The 27,140-nt window shown below is 38.8% G+C and overlaps 1 protein-coding gene across 1 annotated transcript; it reads right to left on the reverse strand.

The window, feature by feature from the left end:
- Positions 1–266: 266 nt before the first annotated feature.
- On the reverse strand, positions 267–26,533 carry HACD4 (3-hydroxyacyl-CoA dehydratase 4). Its single transcript, XM_049896733.1, has 7 exons — positions 26,433–26,533; positions 24,541–24,644; positions 18,632–18,759; positions 8,600–8,712; positions 4,361–4,467; positions 1,421–1,546; positions 267–559 (listed from the first exon to the last, which is right to left on the reverse strand). Exons 1-7 carry the CDS (start codon positions 26,462–26,464, stop codon positions 477–479), a joined length of 693 nt encoding a protein of 230 aa, XP_049752690.1. The 5' UTR covers positions 26,465–26,533; the 3' UTR covers positions 267–476.
- Between the last annotated feature and the right edge of the window lie 607 nt (positions 26,534–27,140).

The raw sequence follows: 27,140 nt of genomic DNA on the forward strand, positions 1-27,140 counted from the left end.
AGACAATGATAGCTCTCTATAAAATATGGTATTTGGACAACTGCAGGGCAGAGTTTACATCCCTCCCTCCTACAGGTCTGCTGCAACTTGGCAACTCTATTCCTGAAAAGGAATAGATGTAATTAGGTATTAGTTATCAACTTTGGTTTCCCAATTTAACTAAATCTACACCAATTTACTCTCCTATTTTTTATTCACCTTATAGGAAGATAATCAGGCTTCACATAATATAAATGTAACTTGTATAAAATCCACAGCTTTGGTGAAGCAGGTTGTGCAGACTTTATGTTTTCAAAATACAGTATGTGAGAAACACATACAATGGTGCGTCTAGAGTCTTTGAGGGATATGCAATTATCTCATGTCACAGTCGTCAAATACTAGGTATTTTCCCGCCAGAATGCTTCCTCTGTTGTATTTAGTGACGCTAAATCCGCAAGCCCATCCTTTCTTATGTCACGCTGGAATGCTGGGCTTCACATTTTCTTCTTTGGGATGGGAAAGACTCCAAGGACATCTCTTCTTTCTGAGTACAGATGACTGTAGGTAAAATACATGCCTAACATGGAGAAGCAAGTGACAAAAGTAAGTAAGGTTCATTAACCATTTCCCTAGAAAAGACTCAAAGTTTAGAATATAGTCAGAGTGCTGCCTGGATGCCAGGGACAAGACACTGAGCGAGACTCTCAGCTGCAACGCTTAAAGAAGTTATTCACTGAAGATTTTCTGCAGAGAGGGAAGTAAAGCAAACTCTTCTCCCATTATTATTATTATTTAATGTAATGTAAGGAACTTTCTTTGGGGTAGCTCTCTCTACCACCGCTAAAGTTTCACGTTTATCTTCTCTCTATACATGTTATTCTGGTATGTTTGCTATCTGTTAGCTCTTAGAGAGAAACATCTTGGAGATTTGTGACAGAGCTGAGGAACTAAAATTTAATAATCGAAGTCTTTTCCTAATTTTCTGGTAAGAAATTTAAGTTAATCCATTAAATTTTCTCATTTGTAAGTTTCTGTTCCATAAAGTTTTCTTGAGCCTTTAGCGTGTACTTCCATTCGCTTGGCAGGAAGTACTGGCACGTGAGTCCAAATGGATAAGACACAAAATACATGTAAGTGAAAAGACCAGAAATTCCCAGGCATACTTAGTGTGATATCTAGGTTTTGTTTATAGATAGATGCCTGTGTCCACGGTTATTTCTATATTTCATACATCATGCAAGTTACATTTTCTGCTAATAAAATTGATCTGATGCACTACAAAAAGCATAATTTTCAGGTGCTTTACTAACAAAATCAGGTTTCTTTGGTCTCTTGTGTTCACAGACCTGTCCATTAAGGTAGATTGCAGCACAAAACAAAGAGCACAGGAAGAAAGCAAAAACAAATCAAAACAGACCAAAAAAAAAAAATCACTTACCTATAAAGAGCATCATGAGATATATTTTCAGCACATATGGGAAATAGATGGATAAATCAAAGGGCAGCTTGGTGGAGTAAGTACCAAATGATTCAAAATAAGGCAGTGACTGATAGATGGCAAATGCTGTGTTAAAAAAAAAAAAAAAGTTTCTTCTGTAACTTGTTACGAGATACCTGCCTGAGTCTCCGTAGCTGAAGGATATTTTGAATTTGGTAAGGACAGTTTTGTGGCGATTGGCGAATCCTTTAGCTAAAGTTACAGTTTAATATGGAAATCCACTGAATGACTAAATTAGCAAGGCTGTTACGGCAATGTGACTTGTTGAATTTTTGTCCGTCTTATACTTTCTTACGCCTACATAGAAATAGCCTACAGTTTCTTAAAATGGTACTTCAAAAAACACCTGTCCCATTAGCTACAAGTAGATGTAATGGACAAATGAATTTGGAAAATGCCGCACACGGTATTTTCTTCTTGGAGTTTCATAACACACATTAGCACAGTAGAACAGTAGAGATTCTGAGAAATTCTGCAACAAAGAAACCAGTTCGGCAACAAAGACACCCAGCAGTTCCTCCTTTAACTGACCTTGGAATTGCTACTCCTCCCCTCAGTGAACACTGGGAGAGATGCCAGCCTGAATTATTTTGTGGGAGGAAGCTTGTGTCAGATAAAAAGAGATGGAGGTTCTATGGAAGTTTATCTCATGTATAGATTTGTGATAACATTTCATGAAATGATAACAGACTAAGGTTATATAAGGCGTCGCCATTAGGATAAGCTGGGCAAAGGAACACTATACTATTTTTTGAAACTTCTTGTTGTGAGTCTAAAATTATTTCAAAATTAAAAGTTTAAAATAAAAAGAGAGACGGAGGAAAAATGCACAGTGAGCCTCCTGTCTATCTGATTACCTCCTGTCTGCCCCCAGGTATCCACAGGTGTGGAAGCCAGACAGTGCAGAGGTATGATCAGCACCAAGGCATGCCATAAACGAGTTCCTGGGCTGCACCTAAGTCTCTACCGTTTTACCAGTACAATTAGTTGATTTAGTTATTTATATGAACTTGGTTTTTGTCATATTTATTAGATGGGAAATTATAGTTATTGAAAGAAATTACAGTTATCAGAAGTTGAGTAAGTTTTCCTAACTGCATATTTTTATACTTTGGAACATTTGATATATGTATATTTCTAAACCAGTTGCCATCAAGTCAGTTCCAGCTCATGTTGACACCATGTGTTTCAGGGAAGAACTGTGCTCCTTAGGGTTTTCAGTGGCTATGATCTTTCAGAAGCAGATCACCAGGCCTTTCTTCTGAGGCATCTTTGGATGGATTCAAACCAGCAACCTTCCGGTTAGTAGCTGAGTGCTTAACCATTTGTGTATAAAGATAAAAATACAGTCACCCATGTTCCACCACTCCGAATTAATCACTATTGATATTTTATCGTATTACACTTCCAGAATTTTTTCTGTATATATCTTACTTTTTAATGGCATGAAAAGTTATGAATCTAAATTTAATAAAAGAATATGGGTCATATGGCAAACATGTAGGAACATGGCTTTTCTGGGAACGCTTGAAATTGTGGAATAACAAGAAAGGAAAAGTTCTCTATCCATTTATTCCTCCCTTATTTTTAGGAAGGGATTAGTCATCTTTCTACCTTATTCCTTTATATATTCCTTATAATATTTTTCATAGGTTATAACAAAGGAATGTACTTAATAAATGTTTCAATGAGTGAGGGATTTCAACTCGAATAAATAGGCCATCAGTTTTTTTTATGGATTTCAAGATTATTCTCCAGAATTTCTTGGTATAGTCCATTCTGAAATTTAATAATTCTTCCTTCTGAAAACAAATTCAAGAATTCTTTACTATGATTTAAACTCCTTTTCTTTTGTCTAATCATCAGTAGATAGAAAACATGGGGTTATAATTTATATACTGGCCTTTATACACTTTACGATTATTGCCAACATCACCATCATGTTATGGGCAATCTTGTTCCTTACGTTTTCCCTTAGTTACCTTAACATGCTTTCTTAATTGCTCCGTGCCTTCAGTTTCGGAAACTTTAATCATGTCTGTTTCAGAAAGCTTTCTACCAGGCTGTCAAATCCATTACAGAAGGGAGCAAATATTTCCCAAATATCCTCAACCTCTTTGCAATTATTTGATTTTTTTTTAGGTTGACACGTAGGCTCAAGAATTAGTCTGCTTCATATTTTATTCAATAATTCATTCAATGTTTATGTAACGTGCATACTGGCTGCATGAGAGAAAGCAAGGAAGCAAAGAAACAAAGACAACCAACCTCACACCTTCATGGAGCATACAAGCTAGTCAGGAAGATGGACATTAATCAAAGAAACATACAAACGTTGAATTAGAACTGAGACAGGTCCTATAAAAGAGAGATTCATGATGCTGTACTCGGGGGAGGTGACTTAGTTGAGGAAGTCAGTGATTGCTTCCCTGAGAAAGCGACGACTGATGTAAAGTTAGTAGGATACACGGCAGATGCTAAGCGGGAAGAGTATTTGAGCAGAGGGAACTGAATTCCTATGTATTAAAGTAAAAACCACAGAATCAATAAATGTTAAACCCCCTTCCAATGAGTATGCAAACTCAGAGAAGTTAAATGATTTACCCCAAACCCAAAACTGAGGTAATGGAGTTCAGGACCAGGACTCAGAGGTCCTCAGTCCTGGTCCAGTATTTTGTCTGTTGTGCGGAGCTGCCTCCCCCTCTAACTTTGGTGCTTGAAGCTTTGCATCTTTGCATCAAGGGAAATACACCAGGAAAGATATATTGAATGAGATAAACAATAGCAAAAATAGAAATTTAATCATCAAAAAATTTAGCAAACCATTATAACTAGACTGCATTAGTCAGTATGCAATAAAGCAAGTCATTGCTTTCCTACCTTCAGCGAGAACACAGAGGGGATAAATCGGCATCCATAGTGTTTGGCTGAGCCACGTCAGGACAGCATAGGAGATTCCTATGACTGATAACATGCTATAGGTGTACCTGAAAGGGGACAGAGAGCTCATCAACATCATTTGCTGCTGATTTCTGGGAAATAACAGGGAAAGAAAATACCTTACTATAATTAAATGCACGAATAAAACTGAAAAGTGTGCAGATGACGTACTTTATTTTCTATAATTTAAGCAGGAAAAGAGGTGAAAAATGGAGGGACATTGTGAGTCTGGCATGTCTTATGGAATGGCCCATGGATAATTACGGAGGTGAACAAAGCCAGAATGTAACTTATCCCCAGGAAATTACGGTCACAAGTTTTCTTGATTAGTGACTTCAATTTCATTGAGAAGCCAATCCCATTTTATACAGCAAGCAGCTAGTTTTTTAAGATAGGCATACTTATAAATACCTAGGGAATGAATTTCAAAAACAAAACTGTGACTTTCAAACCCTTATTTGGCATCCCTCTGCTTATGTAATTATCCATCTTATGTGATCAGTTAAAGAACTAGCCTTGGGAGCTGGTTCCAGGACACAGTGGGCAGTTTTTAACACATTCTTTGTGATTTAGTAATAGATGAAAGAGTCTACATCTTTTTATTTCTTTGAATAGGCCAGTGGTTCTCAGGCTTGATCATACATCAGAACCATCCAGGGGATTGGAAAAGCACAAATTGCTGATCCCTATCCAAGAGTTTCTGATTCAGTGGGACTGAGGTGTAGTCTGAAAATTTGCATGTGTAACAAGTTCCAGGTGATACTGACGCTATTGACTGAGAGAAACACTGGAATAGCAATGCAAAAACAATCTAAAAAAACCTTGAAAACATGAATGAAGAAAAGTAAATCTTCCTCTCACTCCAGGACTCTAATTCCACTCCTCAGAGGCAATGAGCAATATCTGTTTATTAAATATTCTTTCAGAAATGCTTATGCATGTCTACGTGTATAGATAATATATACACACACAGTCCCCTTTTTCACATAAACATAGCATACTATGCATGCTGTCTTACACCTTGTTTTTGGTTTGTTTACTATATCTTAGAAGATTATTCTATAGCGATACATATAGATTTGCCTCACACTATTTTTTTTTTTATGTAGCTGCTAAAAAGGATTCCTCTACATGGAAGTATGTCATAATTCATTCAAGCTGGACCCCACTGCTGAGCATTTAGTATTTCCAATTTTTTGCTATTACAAACAATTCTGAGTGGATATCCTTGAACATAGTTCTTTGTGCACAGGTATAATTATATCTTTCTACCTGTAAAATAAATTCCCAGGGTAGTACTGACTGATCAAAGGGAATGTGCATCTAAAGTTTTGGTACATATTTCAGAATTTTCCTTCAGAATATTTGGCCCCATTGTGCACTCCTACCAACAGCCCTCATCCACATGGCATGTCATCCAACTTTCTGATCTTTACCAGTCTAAGATGCAGCACCTAAAGATAGATTGGCATGACACTTTATGTTTCTACAAAGGCAATCATAAAGCGTCTCCTCAGAAATTCTGTCTTTATGGAGCAAAACAGATGATCATTCTTCAGTGTGGTCTTAGGAAATGTTTCTCAGATTGAAAGTCCTCAAGAAATAGAGTGTAACTGAAGGGAGTCAGATAGAACATTACGACAGGCAGCATAAAGAGGGAGCCCCCTTCTGAGCTCTGTGGTGATAGTAACAGGGAGATCTCACTTACAAAGGGGCTGGAGAAATCCCAAGATGGAATCTTTAGGAGACATCAAGCCATATCAAGGCTTAAAGTACCTGGAATCCTGTGAAACTACTTTCTGTTCATGGAGAAATACTGTCCTCCTTGTACCCTCTTTTTCTGAAAACTGAAGAAAGGACTCTCTTATGTAATGGTGGGGATTAGCATGATCATGTTTGCATATTGAGAACTGTAAAACCAGGAAATATGAATGTGTGGAGATTGAGGACAGAAAGAGGGTTCAGTAATCACAGGAAATAGCAGACACAGGCTGCTGAGCTACTAGGGGTGGCCAGAAGCAAAAACAAAAAAAAAAAACAAACACTATTCAGAAGTTTTGGGCTACAAACCCAGGAAGACAGGGAAGGGTTTGGGGAATGAGCAGAGGGGTGTCATTAAGTTAACTTTCAGATGTTAAAGAGAATACTTTTCACTTAGGACATTGAACTTGGTGGAGGATTCATTTAGGAAGATAATATTCAACCAAGGATTAAGAACATTAATGTGCACTGGCTGACCTGGAAGAAAAACAATACGTGTGACAGGATTAATCGGCACTTATTATTATTATTAAGTGTAATTAAGTGCTCATTAATCCTGTTCATATGTATTACATATCAGGGCTTAAAAGTTCTTTTACCACATTATCTCATTTATTTTACTACATTTTCTCATTTGGTCCTTTTTTAAAAACGCATTCTAGGGTAGGTTGGGAAGATAGTCCTACCCCCATTTTACAGAGGAAAAAAAATAGAGTTTCAAAAGGTTAGGTCTCCAGCAAGTCCACTCCTAGGTATGTACCCAAGAAAATTGAAAACATGTCCACACAGAAGCTTACACACAGATCTCATAGAAGCGTTGTCCATAATAGCCAGAAAGTGGAAATAACCCTGATGCCCATCAATTGATGGATGGATATACAAAACATGGTATATCCATACAATAGAATATTATTCAGCCATAAAAATGAATGAAGTACAGATACATGCTACAACGTGGATGGACTTTGAAAACATTAACGTGAAAGAAACCAGACACAAAAGGCCATGTTTATAATTTATGTGAAATGTAAACATCCAGACTAGGCAAATCTATATAGTCAGAAAGTAGATCGGTGGCTGTCACAAGCTGGGAGGAGGCAGGAATGGAGAATGACTGCTAACGCGTACAAAATTTCTGTTTGGGATGATGAAAATGTTCTAAAATTAGATAGTGGTGGTGGTTGCCCAACTCTGTGAATATACCAGAAACCATGAATTACATATTTTAAAAAAGTGAATTTTATGGTACATGAATTATATCTTGATAAATCTGTTCTGTAAAAAAATGGTTAGGGAATTTTCCCAAGGTCACACAGAAAGTAAGTAGTAGAGATAGGATTCATCCTAAGATCTTCTGCCTCTACATTCCAATGTCCTTCCATGACACTATGCTACCACTCTCAATTCCCAAATAATATCACAAAGTAGTATTGTTCTCCCATGAGTCTATTAAGCATAGATGAGACTGAAGAGACACCAAGTCAGGCATCCCCGAGAACAGTAAATCAGAAAGCCCTGATCCCAAGAATAGGATCCAGTGTCATGACCAGGAATTTTGCCGCAAGTCTACAAAGCTATAGTTAAAGATGAAAAGTAACTAAGTTATTACAAAGAATTATAGTCACTTTAATTCAAGAATATATTCTAATTCACTCTAGGGCTTAACGCTTTATTCAGATATATTTTAATCCAGCTAAGTGACTGGCAATGTAATAAAAAAGAATTTACATAACCTCAACTAAAACTCTAGGCCTCTTTTGTTACCTATGCACATCAACTCTTCCAAGTGGGAGGGGCAGTTCTCATCTGTGAAAGCAAAAAAGTGAGCCACTGGGCCAAGGGGACTGTTTTACACAATGAATGGTCTCATGGCAAAGTTTTAGAACTAGAAGGAAACTGAAGCTTATCAGGGGCAAGGCTCCCAGGGGGTCCATGAAGGGCTTCAGTTAGTCATCTGAACCCTGAAATGGTATACAAAATTGTGGAAGTGCGTTTTTTTTCTTTTTGTTGGTTTTTTTTGAGAGCCCCTACATTTAAATTTAAAGTATTTTTGAATTCGCAGAAATAATAAAAGTTCTGCCTTTCTTATTAAAGTAACATGTACTAAAGCAGTTGTGAGGAATGCCTTTCGTTAGCAAACAGCTGTGAGGTTTTTTCCAAGTTGGTGTTATGCCAAGCCTTCTGCTAGAATCCTGAATGCACTGATTTGCTCTTGTAAAATCATGGTAGGTTTTCATTATCTTTGATATGCCCATTATGGGAAGCACTAAAAATACATTTCCATATTAAGATAAAATAATTTGAAAAGGGGTTATGCTTTTCTGTTTCATTCAGAATAACCAAATGTTAGCAGTTAGTACGGTTTTCATTGTAGAAAGAAATCTGGCTTTATTTCAAGAGATTTTTTTTATTTCTTACCTAACCATATCCAATAGATTCCAAAAGATGAATAAAACACACACCACATATTTCTCTTGAACTTCCTCTTGACTGGTGATGACCACAAAGAGAATGATTATTCTCTCTGTGAGCTAAGAGAGAAACAACAAAGTCAAGAGTTAGGATAATCTGTTAGGCCAGGAAGGTAATTCTCTAATTTTAAATACCAAAGATCCTTTTAAAAGTATACTTTAACTGGAAATATATACACTAAACTGTTAACAATGATTAGCTCTGAGGGAGTAGGGTTATGAATTTTATTTCCTCCTTTTTATATTTTCCAAATTATATACAATAAATGAAAAGATAATGTATTTTATCAATATCGGGATATTTCCCTTCTTCTTGCCATACATGTACTGTGTTTTTATTCACTTCAGCAAGCTTCTACTGAGCATGCACTATGAACTAAAGAATAATAAAAAAACAAAAAACCTGGTAAACCACTTGACATTGATTCAATTCCAGCTCATGGTGACTGCATGTGTTTTGGAGTAGGACTGTAATCCATCAGGTTGTCAATGGCTGTGATCTTTCTGAAGTATATCACCTGGCCTTTATTCTGAGGCACCTCTGGGTGGATTCAAACTGCCAACCTTTCAGTTAGTAACCAAGCGCATAGCCATTTGTGCCACCCAGGTTTGCTATATTAGATGCCAAAAAACCAAAAGCCAAGCCAACTGCTGTCAAGTTGATTTTGACTCATAGCAACTCAACAGGACAGAGTAGAACTGCTCCATGGGGTTTCCAGGGAGCAGCTGGTGGATTCAAACTGCCGACCTTTTGGTTGGCAGCCATAGCTCTTAACTACTGTGCCTACCAGGGCCCCTTATTAGATGCTAAGATATACATAAAAATTAAAACATCACCCTGGCCCCAGAAAGGAGCCATGGTGACACAGTGGTTAAAGCAATCGGCTGCTTGTCTGCTTCCGTAAAGATTTACAGCCTTGGAAACCATACAGGGTCTCTATGAGTCAAAATTGACTCCACGCCATTGGTTGTTGTTGCCCCAGGGAGAGTAGCTGTGGTAGAAGGAGAGTGTGGAGCAGTAACTATAGCACTGTGTGAATAATGCTGTCATTCAAAGTGCTTTGTATGGCAGTACACGTGAGGGAGATACTTCCTGCCCAGGAAAGGAGAGAGATTTATGAAGATAGGCAACTTTGAGTTGGATCTTGAAGAATGGAGAGGGGTTTGTCAGGCTGACTGGAGAGAAGAAAGGGCACAGGAGCAGCCTGAGTAAAGAGAGAGAGGTATGAAAACACAGGGGCTCTGGGAGTTATGAGAACCTCTAGGGTGCTAGAGGGAGAGCGCATAGAAGGGAATAACATATGAAACAAAGTGTCTGGGGCTGGGCTGTGAAGCATTTTGAAGGGCAGGCTGAGAAATTTCAACTTCATTCTACAGAAAAGCTATCAGTTTTTTGTTTTATTTTTGTTTTTAATGCAGGGGAGTAATATAATCCTCTCATAAACAACTAGCAGAAAATGAAAAGAATTCACACACTTATGGCTTAGCTCCAATAACTGGCCTCAAAAAAATACATTCCTCTTACCCAATCCAAAGTTCCTTCTTATGTTTTATTAGTATCTCCTGTACGTTCTACATTTTTGTTTTCACTTGTTAGAACAATTAACTTTGCTCTCAATGGTCAAAAGATAATATACCTGAGATTGAAGGAGCATATTAGTGATAAAGGAAAGGGGGAATTGGTTTATATTTTTCAATAGCTCTATTTTTAAAAAGAATCAAGGAGAGAAAACACTTGGATAATTTATGACTTAAAATCATAGGCTGTTAGTCCTGGAGAATCATCTAGTGCACAGAAATCCAAGAATTGCCACCATTGGGCCACATGATCAGAAATCCAATGTATAAGATGTATCAGTGTGTTTGTGACAGTGGTGAGTCATTGGTGAGGGTCCTTGCTTGGCTAAGGGGAACTGGATATGATTCAAATCTTAGTCAATCTCTGTAAGCTACTGACATAGCTGTTTTTCTTGTGTTAGCCTTTTTTTTATAATGCCCTAGTTTCTTGATTTAATTTTGGTGGAATTAATCTTTTAAAAGTTCACATTATATAATGAATTATACTGAACTTCAATTATAATTGCTGAATGATCCAAGCTTGCTGTCATGACACATGGCAGCCTTTGGATACAAGATTTTAGCAGCAAACAAGTACTTAGGCACCACGCAGTCTTCCACTTGATTAAAAAAAAAAAAAATAGTGCCTGCTAATTAGGAAAACCTTTTAGCTTTTGCTAAATATCTCAGGAGATATACATATATGAATGTGTGCACATATACACAGACTTCTAATTATATGGTTGACTTCAGAGAAAACTTAGATACTTCTTGATAAGATGGTTGAGTTTGGTTGTATCTGTAGGGTCCTCTCCAGACATAACACTCTTGATACTGGCCCAACTCCACCTTTTTCCAGAAAGGAATTGGAGAACCAGAGAAGTTAAGTGCCTTGCCCAAGCTAGGGGCAGGCCTGGAAACATGCCTATCCCAAGTCTCCTGGTTTCCAGAGTAGAATGTACAGGAGATACTAATAAAACATAAGAAGGAACTTTGGATTGGGTAAGAGGAATGTATTTTTTTGAGGCCAGTAGTTGGAGCTAAGCCATAAGTGTGTGAATTCTTTTCATTTTCCATGATGTCAGGCTGCCCTTTCAATGATGAAGATAGAGGGGAAAATCTTGTAAACGAGAGAGGCTAGACCTGGACAATGAAACTCATCCCATTGAAAATCATCACTTGGGCATCTGTGGCATGTTAGTGATAGAATCCCAATCGCACAGAAATCAGCAGTCAGCACGCCAGTGAGACTACAGCACACATACACACATGTGGGTATGGGCAGGCTCTCCCATATATAATGCCAGTCTAATTAACAAATTATCTGATGGTTATTTAACTCTAACTTGGCCATTCAATGGCAGCACAACAGGGAATTTGGGTGGAGATAGTCTTAAATTAAGAAACCCCAATATTTATTGGTTACTTTGTGCCAGGCGTCAAACATGCATCATCTCATTTAATCTCCATAACAATCCTAAGAAGTAGGTGTTATTATTATCATCAGCATTTTACAAAAGATGCCAGATTTCACAAAGTGGAAGTGACTTGCCTATACGGGTCTGGAATCAAATTCTCACCATTCTGATTCTAAATCATTTACTCTTAACCATTAAGCTAAGACTTTCAGAACATTTTTATTCTATGGGCTACCCCAAGTGCCTAATATGCAGGTTATATTTTGTTCTTTACAAAAGCCTGGCCCCAAAATTAAACCTTCAAACAAGAACCTCCTTGATTTTCTAAACCAACACCAAAACAACTCTGAGGAAAAGAAAAGACCTTCTAAGTTTATTGATTTTCCTTACATATCATAATTTAAACAGTTACTTTACTTGGACCATAACGCTTGGAAGAACTTAGTGCTCTGCCACTTTTAACAAATCCTATGAGAGTATGATTACTAATGAATAGTCTTGTAATGTTTTAGTGCAACTCAAACAGGTAGAATAAAATGTACAGTAAAAAACCCTACAACCTAGGCCAAATTAAATACAGTGGTGATGTGGTCTACTCAAAAGTATGGTAAATGTAAAATAAAAATACTTTATGTTTCTATGTTCCATTTGGGAATCCAAACCTCCAGGCTAAGCAATGACTAAAACTATGTTGTTCCTTTATGAATTGCAGCTAGCACTTCATTTACAAGCTATTAAAGGGATAAATGATACTTCAACTATACAGAGGATTCCAAAAATCTTAAAAATGTATTAATTTTGGCGTCAAAGACTATTATTTTACAAAATGATAACCCAAACTATTTCAATCCTGTGAACTTTTGTCGAGAACTTCAGAAACATACCTCATCTGTTCCAAAACCACCAGTTACTTTCTTCTATAAGACAAAAGCATTTAAAACATTCTATTTTCATGTTTTGTTTACTTATTCATACATTCAATAGATACTGATTAAGTTCATTTTTCTGGGCCCCAGGGGATACAGCAGTGAACAAGACCAAGCCCCTGTTCTCATGGTGTTTATATTCTATTTGGTGATAAAGACAGTAATCAAATGTAGCATAATAGTTGAAGAATCAGGAGCCAAACAGCCTAAGTCCAAACTTTTCTTCCACCATTCACACCTATGTGACCTTGTATAATTTACTTAACCTTTGTGTTAAGTAATTACAATGAGGATAAAAATTAGTATCTGTTATTACATAATATTATATAAAATAAGGTTATTGTGAAAATTAAATGTTAATGCATGTAAAGAACTTAGAAAAGTGTTTGATACATGGCAAGCACTAAGTAAATGTAAGCTTTTCTTATTAAGAAAATAAAAACATAAATATAATGTAATAATATATTGACAGGATTTTTCTCTATATAAATAAGACTATCAGTGAATCAAACAAAAAATCAACCTCAGCCATCTTTAAGATTATACTATGAATATAGCTTTATAATTATCACACCAAGGAACTCCATGGATCAAAAGTGAAAAATAAGAAGAAAAATCTAAAATCTTTCCTAGAGAATGGATTGTATATATAATTTACTTCCAGGAGACTTCACAGTTTTGAGGATCTTATAGCTCAACACTATCTTTTGCACAGTTTTATCTCTAATCTAAGCCTCTTCCCAAATTGAAAATTGGACAAAAAAATCTATGTAATTTTATGGAAAATCAGAATATTATCTAATCTAGCAATACAAATGGCATCTGCTTAGCAGCTCAAGAGAAATTAGGGTCTTTTCCTTAAACAGTTTAAGACACTTATCCTTTGAAATTTTCTTTCACATTTATAACTTTGAGATCTTTGGAATCATGTTTGGCAAGCTGATTCCTGCTTGCCCGTATCAGAGGTGATCTTGGTAAATATAGAAATGGTTTGTGCAATCTGGGCTCACAAATGGAATTTCCATGGGCACAATAATTTTGGATAACAATTCCTAAGTGTTTTGATTAATAAATTTTGAAAATAGTGTTTGATATTCTATAAAATTAATAAACATGTACAGTAGTGTCTATTGTGATGGAAAGGGAAGGATACAGAATTTATCCATTTTAATTCAGTTATAAATGAAGTCTTTGCATTTCTCAAAAGGTAATGGAGGAAGCTGTATTGTGCTGAGGTTTTCTACAATGCGTATCCGTCTAATGTCACCATACAAAGGTTAAGCTTTGGGATATTCTCTCCCCTCTTCTTGAGTTGAAATATCCTAAAACTATGTCAATAAAAACCTCTCTCTCGGGCTTCCACACAAGCGAAGTCTGAAAAAAGCTCTTCAAAATCAGTATTTCAGAGTTGGTAGTCTTTCTGCTCTATAAAAGCCAGGTTGTTTTTATTAAATTTACTGAAATCAACTCCATTTCCCCACTTAGCATTTTTTACTGGACTAATAAAATATGCAAGCTCATTTGGGAAGAAGGCGTTGGGAAAGAGAGATGCCTAGTTGCCACTTATATTATTAACATTTCTTATAATAATTATATGCTTTTGGATCTTTTACTTCTCCATTTTAAAATTAAAAATATCAAAAGTTACTACATTTCCTTATATGATTTCAATTGGCATATGATTATTTTCAAGAATAGAAAATATGTATGTAACTATGTACAGCTATTTATATTTTTGCCCTTTTCTCCTAAGTATATATCAAAAAATAATAAAATATATACCTGTATGTTGTGTGATTTTTGTCTTATTTTCAATTTTTTTCCTTCAGCAATTGTGTGTAATTTTAGAAATTCATAATGGCTTTTCCCTAAATGTCAAAATAAAGATATATGTATAAAACTCCTAAAAATGCACAGAACAACAACAAAAAATAATGACAGAAAACAAACACACCCCCTATACACACATCACCACCACTTGATACATGTGATAACAATTGCTCAACTAGCAAATCAGTTCCTACTGCTAGTTAAAATTAAAAAACTGCTAGTTAAAATTACTTATCTTGATATTTTGGAAGACCCGTTTCCAAAGAGAGAAATCACCTGTGGCTTAGAACCTCCCAAAGGTAATGTCAAATAACATCACGATTGTGCAGACATAGTTTTCTGCATGCTGCAAGGCAGCTGAACACCATGCATCTTTTGCACGTATTGTATGCAGTCAGCTATGACCACCCTGTAAGTAGCTTAGCCTCTCTCTTAACCACAATTTCTTCATCTAAAAATGGGGAAACAGGAAAACCAAGAACGATTACTCAACCGTAGAGTTTTGTTTGTCTGTTTTAAAGCAGCAAGCACGGAATCACCTCACAATGAGGGAATTCTAAGTGTCTGCGTAACTCTAGTAGAGAAAAGGGGAGAAAATGGAACTTTGAATATGATGACAAGTGTTTTTGAAGCTTTCTCCAACACCATTTCTACTCTGAAAACCTTGGAAAATATGAACGCCATTTCTACTCTGAAAACCATGGAAAATATGATAAGTGAATAAAAGAAGTAACAAATTGATAAAATCTGAAACGCAAGAGATTTAAAAAAAAAAAAAAAAGATGGCATGCAAAGCAACCACAACAAAAACTAATGCTAATCACTCCAGGATGAGAATGGTAATTAACTCTCCTCATTTGGTGATCCCTTACTTGTTATCCCTCCCAACAACTAACGTCTTAAAAAATCATTTGAGCTCCATTTACAGTAGGCCTTGCAACCTCATCCTTAACTTAAAGTGCAAATGTATATTGGCCCTTATTTTTAGTTACCAGACTAGGATATGGTTCTCTGATTACAATAATCATATTTCTATAAGGCGTTAGAGTTGTAATTAAAAGGGATGAAGAGCACACTTAAATATCCTGGAATTTTCTGCAACTCCAATAAATCGGATTCTAAGTAGTATAATATTTTGTATGGTTAGGCAAGCCTTGAAAATTTTGGAAAGCATAAAAAACACTCAATAAAAGTTTTCTGAGCATTTTCAAGGTGTTCAGTCAAGTTTCTTATAAAGTTACCCATCCTGTTTCTCACTGGGTGCTTTCTCTACATTGAAAATAACTAAAATGGCACTAGTCTTAATTTTGAAAATGCTGTTCCGCTCTGAAACTAATATTAGCCAACTCAGGCTCATGATCATTGGTACATTTGAGTTGAACTTGATCATGCTACAAACAAAATAATTCCATATGATGGAATTCACCTTTCATTTAACCTAGGTTGTTAATGCTGTTCTCCAAGGCTGGCACTGTGAGATGCTGATACTGTACACATTTTGATACAGATTTCAAAGCATAGCAGACCTGTTAAACAAGGAATAAATGCCAATAAATCTGGTTCCCAAATAATAATGCTTCTTCTGGGATAGATCTGTATCCCTTTTTATTTTGTAAGGAAAGAAGTTTAAGGGAATTCCATCTAGGTCTTAGCTAGCTAACTGACTTCTCTGTTATTAGGAGTTCATAATCTGAATATTGCTCTTATTTTAATTTTATATTTGATATTTCAACACTTAAAATGTCATCATCCTAATGAATGCCATTTCTTGACTCGATGGCATACAGCAACAACAGCTTTTAGTTAATAAATAAAATTTAAAATCTCCCCTGCATTTGTAATACTGAGATCTTAATAGGCTCCTGTTATGGATTCAATTGTGTTCCCCAAAAATATATGTGTCAACTTGGCTACACCACAATTCCCAATATTGTGTGGTTGCCCATCATTTTGTCATCTGATTTTCCTATGTTTTGTAAATCCTACTTCTATGATGTTAATGACGTAAGATTAGAGGCAGTTATGTTAATGAGGCAGGACTCAATCTACAAGATTATGCTGTTTTAAATCAATCTCTTTTGAGTTATAAAAGAAAGAAGCCAGCAGAGAGACTTGGGGGCCTCATACCACCAAGAAATAGTGCCGGAGCAGAGCGCGTCCTTTGGACCTGGAGTTCCTGTGCAGAGAAGCTCCTAGATCAGGGAAAGATTGATGACAAGGACCTTGCCCCAACGCCTTCCCCTGGAGCTAGCATCCTGAATTTGGACTTTTAGCCTCCTAGACTGTGAGAGAATAAATTTCTCTTTGCTGAAGCCATCCACTTGTGGTATTTCTGTTGTAGCAGCATTAGATGACTAACACAGCTCCTTAGGATTATACTGCTATTCACATCTTTAAAACTTCCATGGTATTTAAAAAAAAATTTAATACAGGGATTTATGCTACTCCTTCATTCAACAAAAATTTAAGGCATATGTTTATGTTCTAAGCACTTCGCTAGGTGCTGGCAATACAAGCAGTCCCCAGGTTACAAAATCAGAACAGGTACTTATGGTTCTTATTTTGCCTTACTTTAGTGCAAGAAGGAGCCCTGGTGGCAGAGTGGTTAAGAGCTCGGCTGCTGACCAAAAAGCTCGGCAGTTCAAATCCACCAGCCACTCCTTGTAAACACTATGGGCAGTTCTACAACATCCTATAGGGTCACTATGAGTGGGAATCAACAGGTTGGGTTGTTCTTTTTTTTTTTTTTTTTTTTTTGGTTTTATGCAAGAAAAGGCTTGAAGCCTTTTCAATGATTTAAAAGCTGTACATGCAGCAAGTAAAGGTGATTGTGATGAAGAATTTGCTACAAGCAGGGGCTGGTTCAGTCATTTCAAGGTGAGGGCAAATTTACATAACACTAATTTTTTAAGGGGCAAGTACGAGTTATGTGTAAGTCAGATACTCCTAACCCGGGAACTGCCTATAGAGTAAAATTCTGACGTATTTTAACAATGATGTTTTTACAGTGTGAACAGCCATCTAGGATACTCCACTAGTCTCACCCCTTTGGGAGCGAGGGAGAATAAAGAGAACTAAAGATACAAGGGAAGATTACTCCAAGGGACTAAGGGATCACATCTACCACGGCCTCCACCAGGCTGAGCCCAGTACAATGAGATCGTACCCGGCTGCCACCAGTGACTGCTCTGACAGGGATCACAACAGAGCTGGAGAAAAATGTAGAACAAAATTGGAACTCAAAAAGAAAGATCAGATTTGCTGGCCTGACAGAGGCTAGAGAAACCCTGAGAGTATAGCCCCCCGACACCCTTTCAGCTCAGAAATGAGGTCACTCCTGAGGGTCACCCTCCAGCCAAAGATTTAGCAGGCCCATGGAACAAAACAAGACTAAAGGGGCATAGCAGCCCTGGGGCAGGGGCTGGAAGGCAGGAGGGAACAGCATAGCTGGTAATGGGGAACCCAGGGTTGAGAAGGGAGAGTGTTGACATGTCGTGGGGTTGTCAACTAATGTCATAGAACAATGTGTGTACTAACTGTTTGATGAGAAACTAGTTTGTTCTGTAAACCTTCATCAAAAGTACAATAAAAAAAAAAAAGGAGATTTTTTTTGATCACCTACTCTTTGGCAGGTATTGTATGTGCTGTCCTTTTCCCATAACAGCTCAGTGATTATTGATGGCATGATCCCACAGCTGGTAGGTGGAGGAGCCAAGCATCAAACCCAAGTGTGAATGACTCCTATCCTATATTTTTCCACTGTTCTATACCACCTCCCAGGGCAATGGCATAGTGAGAGTGGGGGAAGTGTCTGAGACATTTCCTGCCAGGGTAGGATCAATGCAGTGTTGCATAGATCAACAAGCATCAATACCCTGAATGTTTTCAAACAGCTATTCTAACCGCTCAGTGTTTTAGAGTGAGCTACTCCTTTCGTGGAGCCCTGGTGGCACAGTGGCTAAGAGCTTGGCTGCTGACCAAAAGATCAACAGTTCCAATATACCAGTTGCTCCTTGGAAACCCTATGGGGCAGTTCTACTCTGTCCTATAGGGTCACTATGAGTCAGAATCAACTTGATGGCAATGGGTTTGGGTTTGGCTTTTGGTTAATCCTTTCACAGAATTAATTCTTCATATTAATTACTTAAGGCAATGGTTGACTTTCACTGCCATAAAGTCAAGGGAAGCTGTAAATAGAGAAAAGATAAATTATAGATTATAAACAATAATAATATGATTAAAGCCTACCTGCAGAAACCTGGGGAGAAGATGGTTTGATTCAATGCCAACATATATGTGCAGCAACTCCAGAAGGGAAATGGATTGGCAAAGCTGCATCACAAGTCCAATAGCATAAAAAGTATCAACCACTGAATCTGTGCCCGGTGAAAATATATATATAATAAGTAAAAGACCCACAGAAAACTAAATCGCAGTCCAAATCTATGTAGCAGTTCGCAATAAAATTGAGATTATTTACTTCCTTTTTCATTGAACATGTCAGAAATTGTCCAAACAAGCTACTAAATGATTAAATTAAACAATACAATTGAAGAATGCATTTCATACTGTACTACATCTTAATTACTCCTCCTCCAAAAAGAAGTAAAAACTTGAGAAAGAAAATTTCATGGCCAAAACTACAGTATTTATTCTCCATATATGAGATTATAAGGCAATTCCTGCATAAAAAGTAACCAATTAGAATTTATACTACATCAAGAGTACATAGGTTGATGTGAGCTTATTAAAGAATGGTTATGAAGCTGCCATGCTCACAACTTTTTCCATTGTCAAGAAAATGGCAAAGATGAGAAGGCCATTATTTTAAGCTTTATGGAAACGATAGTAATGGTACTGTGATAGCAAATAATATAACATCTTATGTGTATGTACCATTTGTGTCCTATACATCCTTGGCTAGTGTTTTTGTTTAACTTTTGTTAGTTTTAAACATGAGAATTTGGGCCTCTGCTTTGTACTTTTGGAGTTTTCATTGCAGGGGGCCTGAAATGAAATATGGCATTTAGAGAGGGTTGAAGTGGGAGAGAAAAAACTGGAAGGACCATTGTTTTAATTTTAAAATGAAATCCTACCACATTAGGGAAGAGTTTGCTGTCTTTATTGCCTGGCAAACAGTCACATGATATTAATTTACCAAGTGCAAACTAAGGGTTTTTCTTCTCAACAGCTCTAAGAAGCAACACTATTCTTATCATCCCACTTTACAGAGGATGTCTGAGGCAGACAGTCCATACTCTTATCCAATGCCCTGGCCTTGACATAACACAGAATTATCAATTACACAGCTCTGTGAAGGAGGAAGGTAGCTGGTGTTACTTGTTATTGTTGGGTGCAGTCCAGTTGGTCCCAACTCATAGCAACCCTATGTACAACAGAACAAAACACTACCCAGTCCTGTGCCATCCTCATAATTTCTGCTATGCTTGAGCCCATTGTCACAGCCACTCATCTTGTTGAGGGTCTTCCTCTTTTTCGTTGACCCTGTACCAAGCATGATGTTCTTCTCCAGGGACTAGTCCCTCCCGATAACATGTCCAAAGTATGTGAGACGAAGTCATGCCATCAATGCTTCTAAGGAGCATTCCAGCTGCACTTTTTCCAAGACTGCTTTGTTCCTTCTTCTGACCATCCATGGTATATTCAATATTCTTTACCAACACCATAATTCAAAGGCATCAATTCTTCTTCAGTCTTCCATATTCACTGTCCAACTTCCGCATGCATACGAGGTAAGTGAAAACACCATGGCTTGGGTCAGGCACACCTTACTCCTTTAAAGAGGGCTTTTGCAGCAAATTTGCCCAGTGCAATGTGTCATTTGATTTCTCGATTGCTGCTTGCATGGGCATTGATTGTGGATCTAAGTAAAATGAAATCCTTGACAACTTCAATCTTTTTTCTGTTTATCATGATGTTGCTTATTGGTCCCATTGTGAGATTTTGGTTTTCTTTATGTTGAGGTTCAATCCATACTGACGGGCTGTAGTCTTTGACCTTCATCAGTAAGTGCTCAAAGTTCTCTTCACTTTCAGCAAGCAAGGTTGTACCATCTGCATATCGCAAGGTTGTTAATAAGTCTTCCTCCAATCCTGATGCCCCATTCTTCTTCATATAGTCCAGCTTCTTGGATTATTTGCTCAGCATACGTATTGAATAAGAATCGTGAAAGGATACAACCCTGGTACACACCTTTCCTGATTTTACACAACACAGTTTCCCTTTGTTCTGTTCAAAGGACTGCCGCTTGGTCTATGTACAGGTTCATCATGAGCACAATTAATTGTTCTGGAATTCCCATTCTTGACAACGTTATCCATAATATGTTATGATCCACCCAGTTGAATGCCTTTACATAGTCAATAAAACACATGTAAACATCTTTCTGGTATTCTCTGCTTTCAGCCAAAATCTATCTGATATGGACATGAGCAATGATATCCCTGGTTTCATGTTCTCTCCTGAATCTGGCTTAAACTTCTGGCAGTTCCCTGTCTATATACAGCTGCAACTGCTTTTCAATGATCTTTAGCAAAATTTTAGTTGTGTGTGATATTACTGATATTGTTCAATAATTTCCACATTCTGTTGGATCGCCTTTCTTTAGATCTCTTCTGGTCCGTTGGCCAGGTAGCTGTCTTCCAAATTTCTTGGCATAGATGAGTGAGCACTTCCAAGCTTGCATCTGTTTGTTGAAACATCTCAACTGGTATTCCATCAATTCCTGGAGCCCTGTTTTTCATCAATGCCTTCAGTGCAGCTTGGAATTCTGCCTTCGGTACCGTCGATTCTTGATCATATGCTACCTCCTGAAATGGCTGAACATCGAGCAATTCCTTTTGGCTCAGTGACTCTGTGTATTCCTTCTATCTTCTTTTGATGCTTCTTGTGTCATTTAATATTTCCCCATAAAATCCTTCAGTATTGCAACTCAAGGCTTGAATTTTTTCTTCAGTTCTTTCATCTTGAGAAATGCTGAGCATGTTCTTCCCTTTTGGTTTTCTAACTCTAGGTCTTTGCACATTGTAATACTTTACTATGTCTTCTCAAGTCACCCTTTAAAATCTTCTGTTCATCTCTTTTACATCATCATTTCTTCCTTTTGCTTTATTTATTCTATGTTCCGGAGCAAGTTTCAGAGGCTCTTCTGACATCCATTTTGGTCTTTTCCTTCTTTCCTATCTCTTTAATGACCTCTTGCTTCCTTCATGTATGATGACCTTGATGTCATCCTACAACTCGTCTGGTCTTTAGTCATTGGTGTTCAATTCATCAAATCTATTCTTGACATGATCTCTAAATTCAGGTGGGATATATTCAAGGTCATATTTTGGCTCTCGTAGACGTGTTCTAATTTTCTTCAGCTTCGACTTGCAGTTGCTTATGAGTACTTGATGGTCTGTTCCCCATTTGGCCCCTGGCTTTATACTGTCTGATGATATCGAGCTTCTCCATCATCTCTTTCCACAGATGTAGTCGATCTGATTCCTGTATATTCCATCCGGTGAGGTCCATGTGTATAGTCACCATTTATGTTGTTTAAAAAAGGTATTTGCAATGAAGAAGTTGTTGGCCTTATAAAATCTATCGTGCAATCTCTGGCCTCGTTTCTATTACCAAGGACATATTTTCCAACTACTGTTCTTTCTTCTTTGTTTCCAACTTTTGCATTCCAGTCTCCAGTAATTATCAGTGCATCTTGATTGCCTGTTTAATCAATTTCAGACTGCAGAATTTGGTAAAAACAAATTTCTTCATCTTTGGTCTTAGTGGTTGGTGTGTAAAGTTGACTAATAGTCATATTAACTGTAGGCATATTGATATTATCCTATAACTGACAGTGTTGTACTTCAGGATAGATCTTGGAATGTTCTTTTTGACAATGAATGTGATGCCATTCCACTTCAGTTTGTCATTTCCAGACCATATGATTATCTGATTCAAAATGGCCAATAGCAGTCCATGTCAGCTCAGTAATGCCCAGGATATCAATCTTTATGTGTTCCATTTCATTTTTCATGATTTCCAATTTTCCTAGATTCATACTTCATACATTCCACATTCCTACTATTAATGGATATTTGCAGCAGTTTCTTCTCATTTTGAGTCATGCCACATCAGCAAATGAAGGTCCCAAAAGCTTGACTCCATCCACATCATTAAGGTCAACTCTACTTTGAGGAGGCAACTCTTTCTTCCTCAGTTGTATTTTGAGTGTCTTCCAACCTGAAGGGCTCATCTTTCAGCACTATATCAGACAAGTTCTGCTGCTATTCATAAGGTTTTCACTGGCTTATTTTTTCAGAAGTCGACTGCCAGGTCCTTCTTCCTAGTCTGTCTTAGTTTGGATGCTCAGCTGAAACCTGTCCACCATGAGTGACCCTGCTGGTATTTCAAATACCAGTGGCATAGCTTCCAGTATCACAGCAGTACGCAAGCCACCCCAGTATAACAAACTGACAGATGTGTGGAGAGCAGGTGTTACTAATTCACATTATTAGATTGCTGTTGAGCTACTTAATTTATACATTGATTCAGAAATTGTACTGAACCCTCAGTTGATTTCAGTCTGCTTTCCATGGGTTGTGCTTCTTTAATTATAAGTAGATTCTATAATTTACAATTATAATTTTACATATATATAATGGAAAAGCTGGTGGTGTAGTGGTTAAAAGCTATAGCCGCTAACCAAAAGGTTGGCAGTTCAAATCCACCAGGTGCTCCTTGGAAACCATATGGGGCAGTTCTACTCTGTCCTACAGGGTCACTATGTATTGGCATTGACTCGATAGCAATGGGGTTTTTTTGTTGTTGTTACTATATATATCATATAATTATAATTATAAGGGCTGCGTAATGAAGAAATACACTGCTGACTAAGGCAACTTTTCACTTTGGAAAGGCAACAGTATCCCCAGCAATGTTGGGTTCACAAGCATGGAGGCAGCATAAGAAAAAGTCTGTGGCTTGTGATTTATGTTGCAAATGACTTATAATCTCCCCACCCAGCCGTGGTTTACTTCCAAGGCCTAGAAGGGACTTTTTTTTTTTTAAATATAAAGGAAGTTTTCCCATTTTGTGTTTCCCAGCTTCTGTTTTCCTCCGCTTAAAGACACCCAGTGCTGAATGTTCCTGTGTGAAATTCAAGCCTTTGGTTGTATCTTTGGAGGTTCTTAACAAACACAAGAATTCATCCATAGATTTTCAGTAATAAAAAGCAACATAAAATAGTTCACGGGACTCCAGAAGTAGATTGCTTTCTTTACAATACAGAAGTCTGAAGTGATGAGCACAGCATAACTTTCCCCAGAAATACTCTACACGTTTGTTTTTAGCTGAAAACAGCAGTTGCTCAAATTGTCAAGTCACCCAACAGTTGTAAACTGTGATGACACATATCCGTGTGGGGTGGAACGTGAGAGAATGTTACTTTGACAGTCATTTAATGATTCATTTTTTAAAAACTGAAATGCTATCTAAAAACCAGTGTCTTTACTTTTTAGGAAACTAGAGGAAATTTATGACTGAACGATTAATGTGCACACTAAGACCTTAATGCCCAAAACTAATCCCATACAGGTGATTAGCCATCTCCAAAGTGTGTCATTTTCTTAATGGCACATTACTTCTCAAGGGGAGCAAATAAGGCCTGGGGAATGTGAATTCTGTCATTCACTTACTAGTGATATCCAATTACCTGAAACCTGGGGAATAAAAAGCATGGGGAGAATTTGGTTTAATTCCCAATTTCTGTGCGCAAAATGTCATTTACAGAGTTCCTCAAAACACATCAAATCTGCTAAAGTTTGGTGCAGGACGAAAAAGGAATAGCAAAACGGTAACTTCCAAAGGCCATGCATGTGTTTTCAGGGTAAACTGCCTAGTCAGGGGGAAGCCAAGTCTCTTTCCCTTATCCTATTTCTCACCTCTTCAAAAAGGTTTTGTTTTTTGCAACAACCAAAAAGGTTCTGTTTTTTGCAACAACCAATAAATACAGTTAGTGAAAAATATAAATTTTGGAGGACTGAAGGAGACTGGGTGAGGAATATAGAAATTAAACAAAGATTTAATATAAGGAGGACCAGGTAAAAATGATGATTAAAATTTTAAAATCTAAAATTGTTTTGGAGTTTTACCTTTTCCAAATGAAAAGAATCTGGCTGTCATATTTGTCAAGATCCACGAGTGGCCACAGAACTGGATTAAATAATAGATGAAAAGATAGGCATTCTTCCTGTACCTACAAATACAGGAAAACACCATCAAACACTTCCTTTGTAATGATCCTTTCCATATTATACTGCCTATATATTTTTTTTTATATATTTAACAGCCTACTATTCCACTGTCAAGGAGCTCTGGTGGCACAGTGGTTAAGCACCTGGCTGCTAACCCAAAGGTTTGCAGTTCGAACCCACCAGCCACTTTACAGGAAAATGATGTAGCAATCTGCTTCCATAGAGATCACAGCCTTGGAAACCCTGTGGGGCAGTTCTACTCAGACCTACAGGGTCACTATGAGTTGGAATCAACTCAAAGGCAAGGGGTTTATTCCATTATCAGAGTCTTTTACTTCATTACCCCAAACTCACTTCAGCTTTTAAAGGGGCCCCACAATACACATTATCTGCTAAAGTGACTATCTTGCATTTGCTTAAAACCAAGTATGGTTCTATTTCAAAATTAATTTTCATCTTTGGTGAAGCCCTAACCTCGCTGTTCACCAAGGGTTACGAAGCAATCATTGCAAAGATGGCTTTAAATATTTTGGGGGGAAATTAACATGGATGGAGAGTGGTCGATGTGGTCAGATGTGTTTCAGAAGCTCAGCCTGCTAAGTGCAGAACCTAAGCTATAAAGGGTTTGTAGTAACAAGTGAGGAGTAGTACTGGCAGCAATCCTAACTGGTGGGCAACTGAACAAGTGGACATACCTGACTTTTGAATGCATGATGTGACTAAGGTCAGTACCTAGTCCCTCTCTGCTGTTACATTTTGAGGGCAGATGGAAAGTTTCCTTAGTTAGGCACATATAGAAAGCAGTTTAGTCACTCAGAAGGCCAGAAAGGGGAAATCAAGCTGGATTTAAAAATGTGTTGTGGGTTGTTGGGGAGATGACTAAGAGAAGATTGACAGATACGCTGTTGGAGGGAGTTAGGAAAAGAATGTCTGAAGTGTTCCTTGAGGGTCTAGACGCTTCACAAAAGTGGTGGGAGTGGCCCTGTCAGTGGTGACAACTCAGCTAAGGTTTTCTCTTTGATGGAGATGTGCAACCTCTGAGAAACAGGGCAAATAAGCTGGGAAGAGATACAGTTTGACTGTGTGGCTTTACTCGGGAGCCTACTAAATGTTATGAACTACTAAGGGGTGGGGAGGTGCATCAGAATCTAAACCAAACGGCTAAACATAAGGATTCCCAGACACCACCCCTGTACCATTGAGCCCGTTTCTCTGGAACAAGGCCTGGAGTTTGTGCGTGCGGTAAGTGTTTCTGCGGTTAAAAAAAAAAAAAAAAAAAAAACCTTGCCGTCCAGTTGATTCAGACTCACAGCGGCCCCTATACAGCAGAGTAGAACTGCCCCCCTGCGCCTCCAAGGAGTGGCTGGTGGATTCGAACTGTCGGCCTTTTGGTTAGCAGCCTGAGTGAGCTCTTAACCACTGCACCATCACGGCTCCATCAGGTAGACCTAAAAGCCACCCTTAACACGGCGCCCCAGAGTCAAATGAGGGGCTCCCAGGCGAGGGGCAGAGGGGGAGCTGGAGTGGGGACTGGCAGAGGGCGCCCAACGGGGAAGGAGTGGCGACGCAGCCTGTCCCTCCCGTCTCCTCTGTGTTAATTGGAGAAAATAACAGTGCCTTCCTCCCAGCCTTGTCCAGAGGGTTAAATTAGCTGCTATCCGGCAAGCGCGAGGGCGTGCACGCCGCAGGGCTGCACGGGGTACTAAACAGGTGCCCGCCCGCGCACAGGGACAACCCCGCCCTGAGGCCCCCTCCCGCCCCCTTTCCCCGGCCTAGGCCAGGCGCCGTACCTGGGCTGCAGCCAGGCCTGGGGCAGTGCCATGGCCCCAGGGCCGCCGCCGCCGCTCCACGCCGTCCGGGAAGGAGCGCCGCCGGGAGGCGGGAGGCGGGAGGCGGGAGGCGGGAGGCGGGAGGCGGGAGGCGGGAGGCGGGAGGCGGGAGGCGGGAGGCGGGAGGCGGGAGGCGGGAAACGGGAGGCGGGAACGATCCCCGCGACCCCGCCCCCCCGCCCGCCCGCAGCCCAGTGCAGGGCCCTGGCCGGGCGCTGACCAGGCGCGGGAGGGCGGGGCCTCTCCTCACTCAGCAAGTTAGCAAAAAAATAAAAAGAAAAGCCGGCGGTAGTGCCAGAGGGCCGGCTGCAACCCGCGCTCCGGGCGCTGCACGTGCCCAGGAAGCGGCCCGCGTCCCCAGCAGGTTGTCGGAGCTCTCCTTCCGGAGCCCAGGGGCTTGGTGAAGTCCATCCCAAGACCTTCTGAGATGCGAGGACCCCAAGGTGGGCGCCTGTCTTGTTACCTCCAGGTGAAAGGGGTTCAGAGACAGAGCCGTGGTCACACCTCCCTAAACACCTTCTTGTCAGCCAAGGGACCTGATTGATCCGGGATCAGGCGTCTCTGCCCTCCCATCTCCCCAGGTCCTCAATGGTGCTTCCAAGTTCTTCTATTCACGTCCTGTTCATCTCCCTGCGCTATCCCCAGCACTCTAAAACCTTCTTCTGATCG

Source organism: Elephas maximus, chromosome 9 (assembly GCF_024166365.1).
Source record: "Elephas maximus indicus isolate mEleMax1 chromosome 9, mEleMax1 primary haplotype, whole genome shotgun sequence".
In the NCBI taxonomy this organism is placed as follows: Eukaryota; Metazoa; Chordata; class Mammalia; order Proboscidea; family Elephantidae; genus Elephas; species Elephas maximus.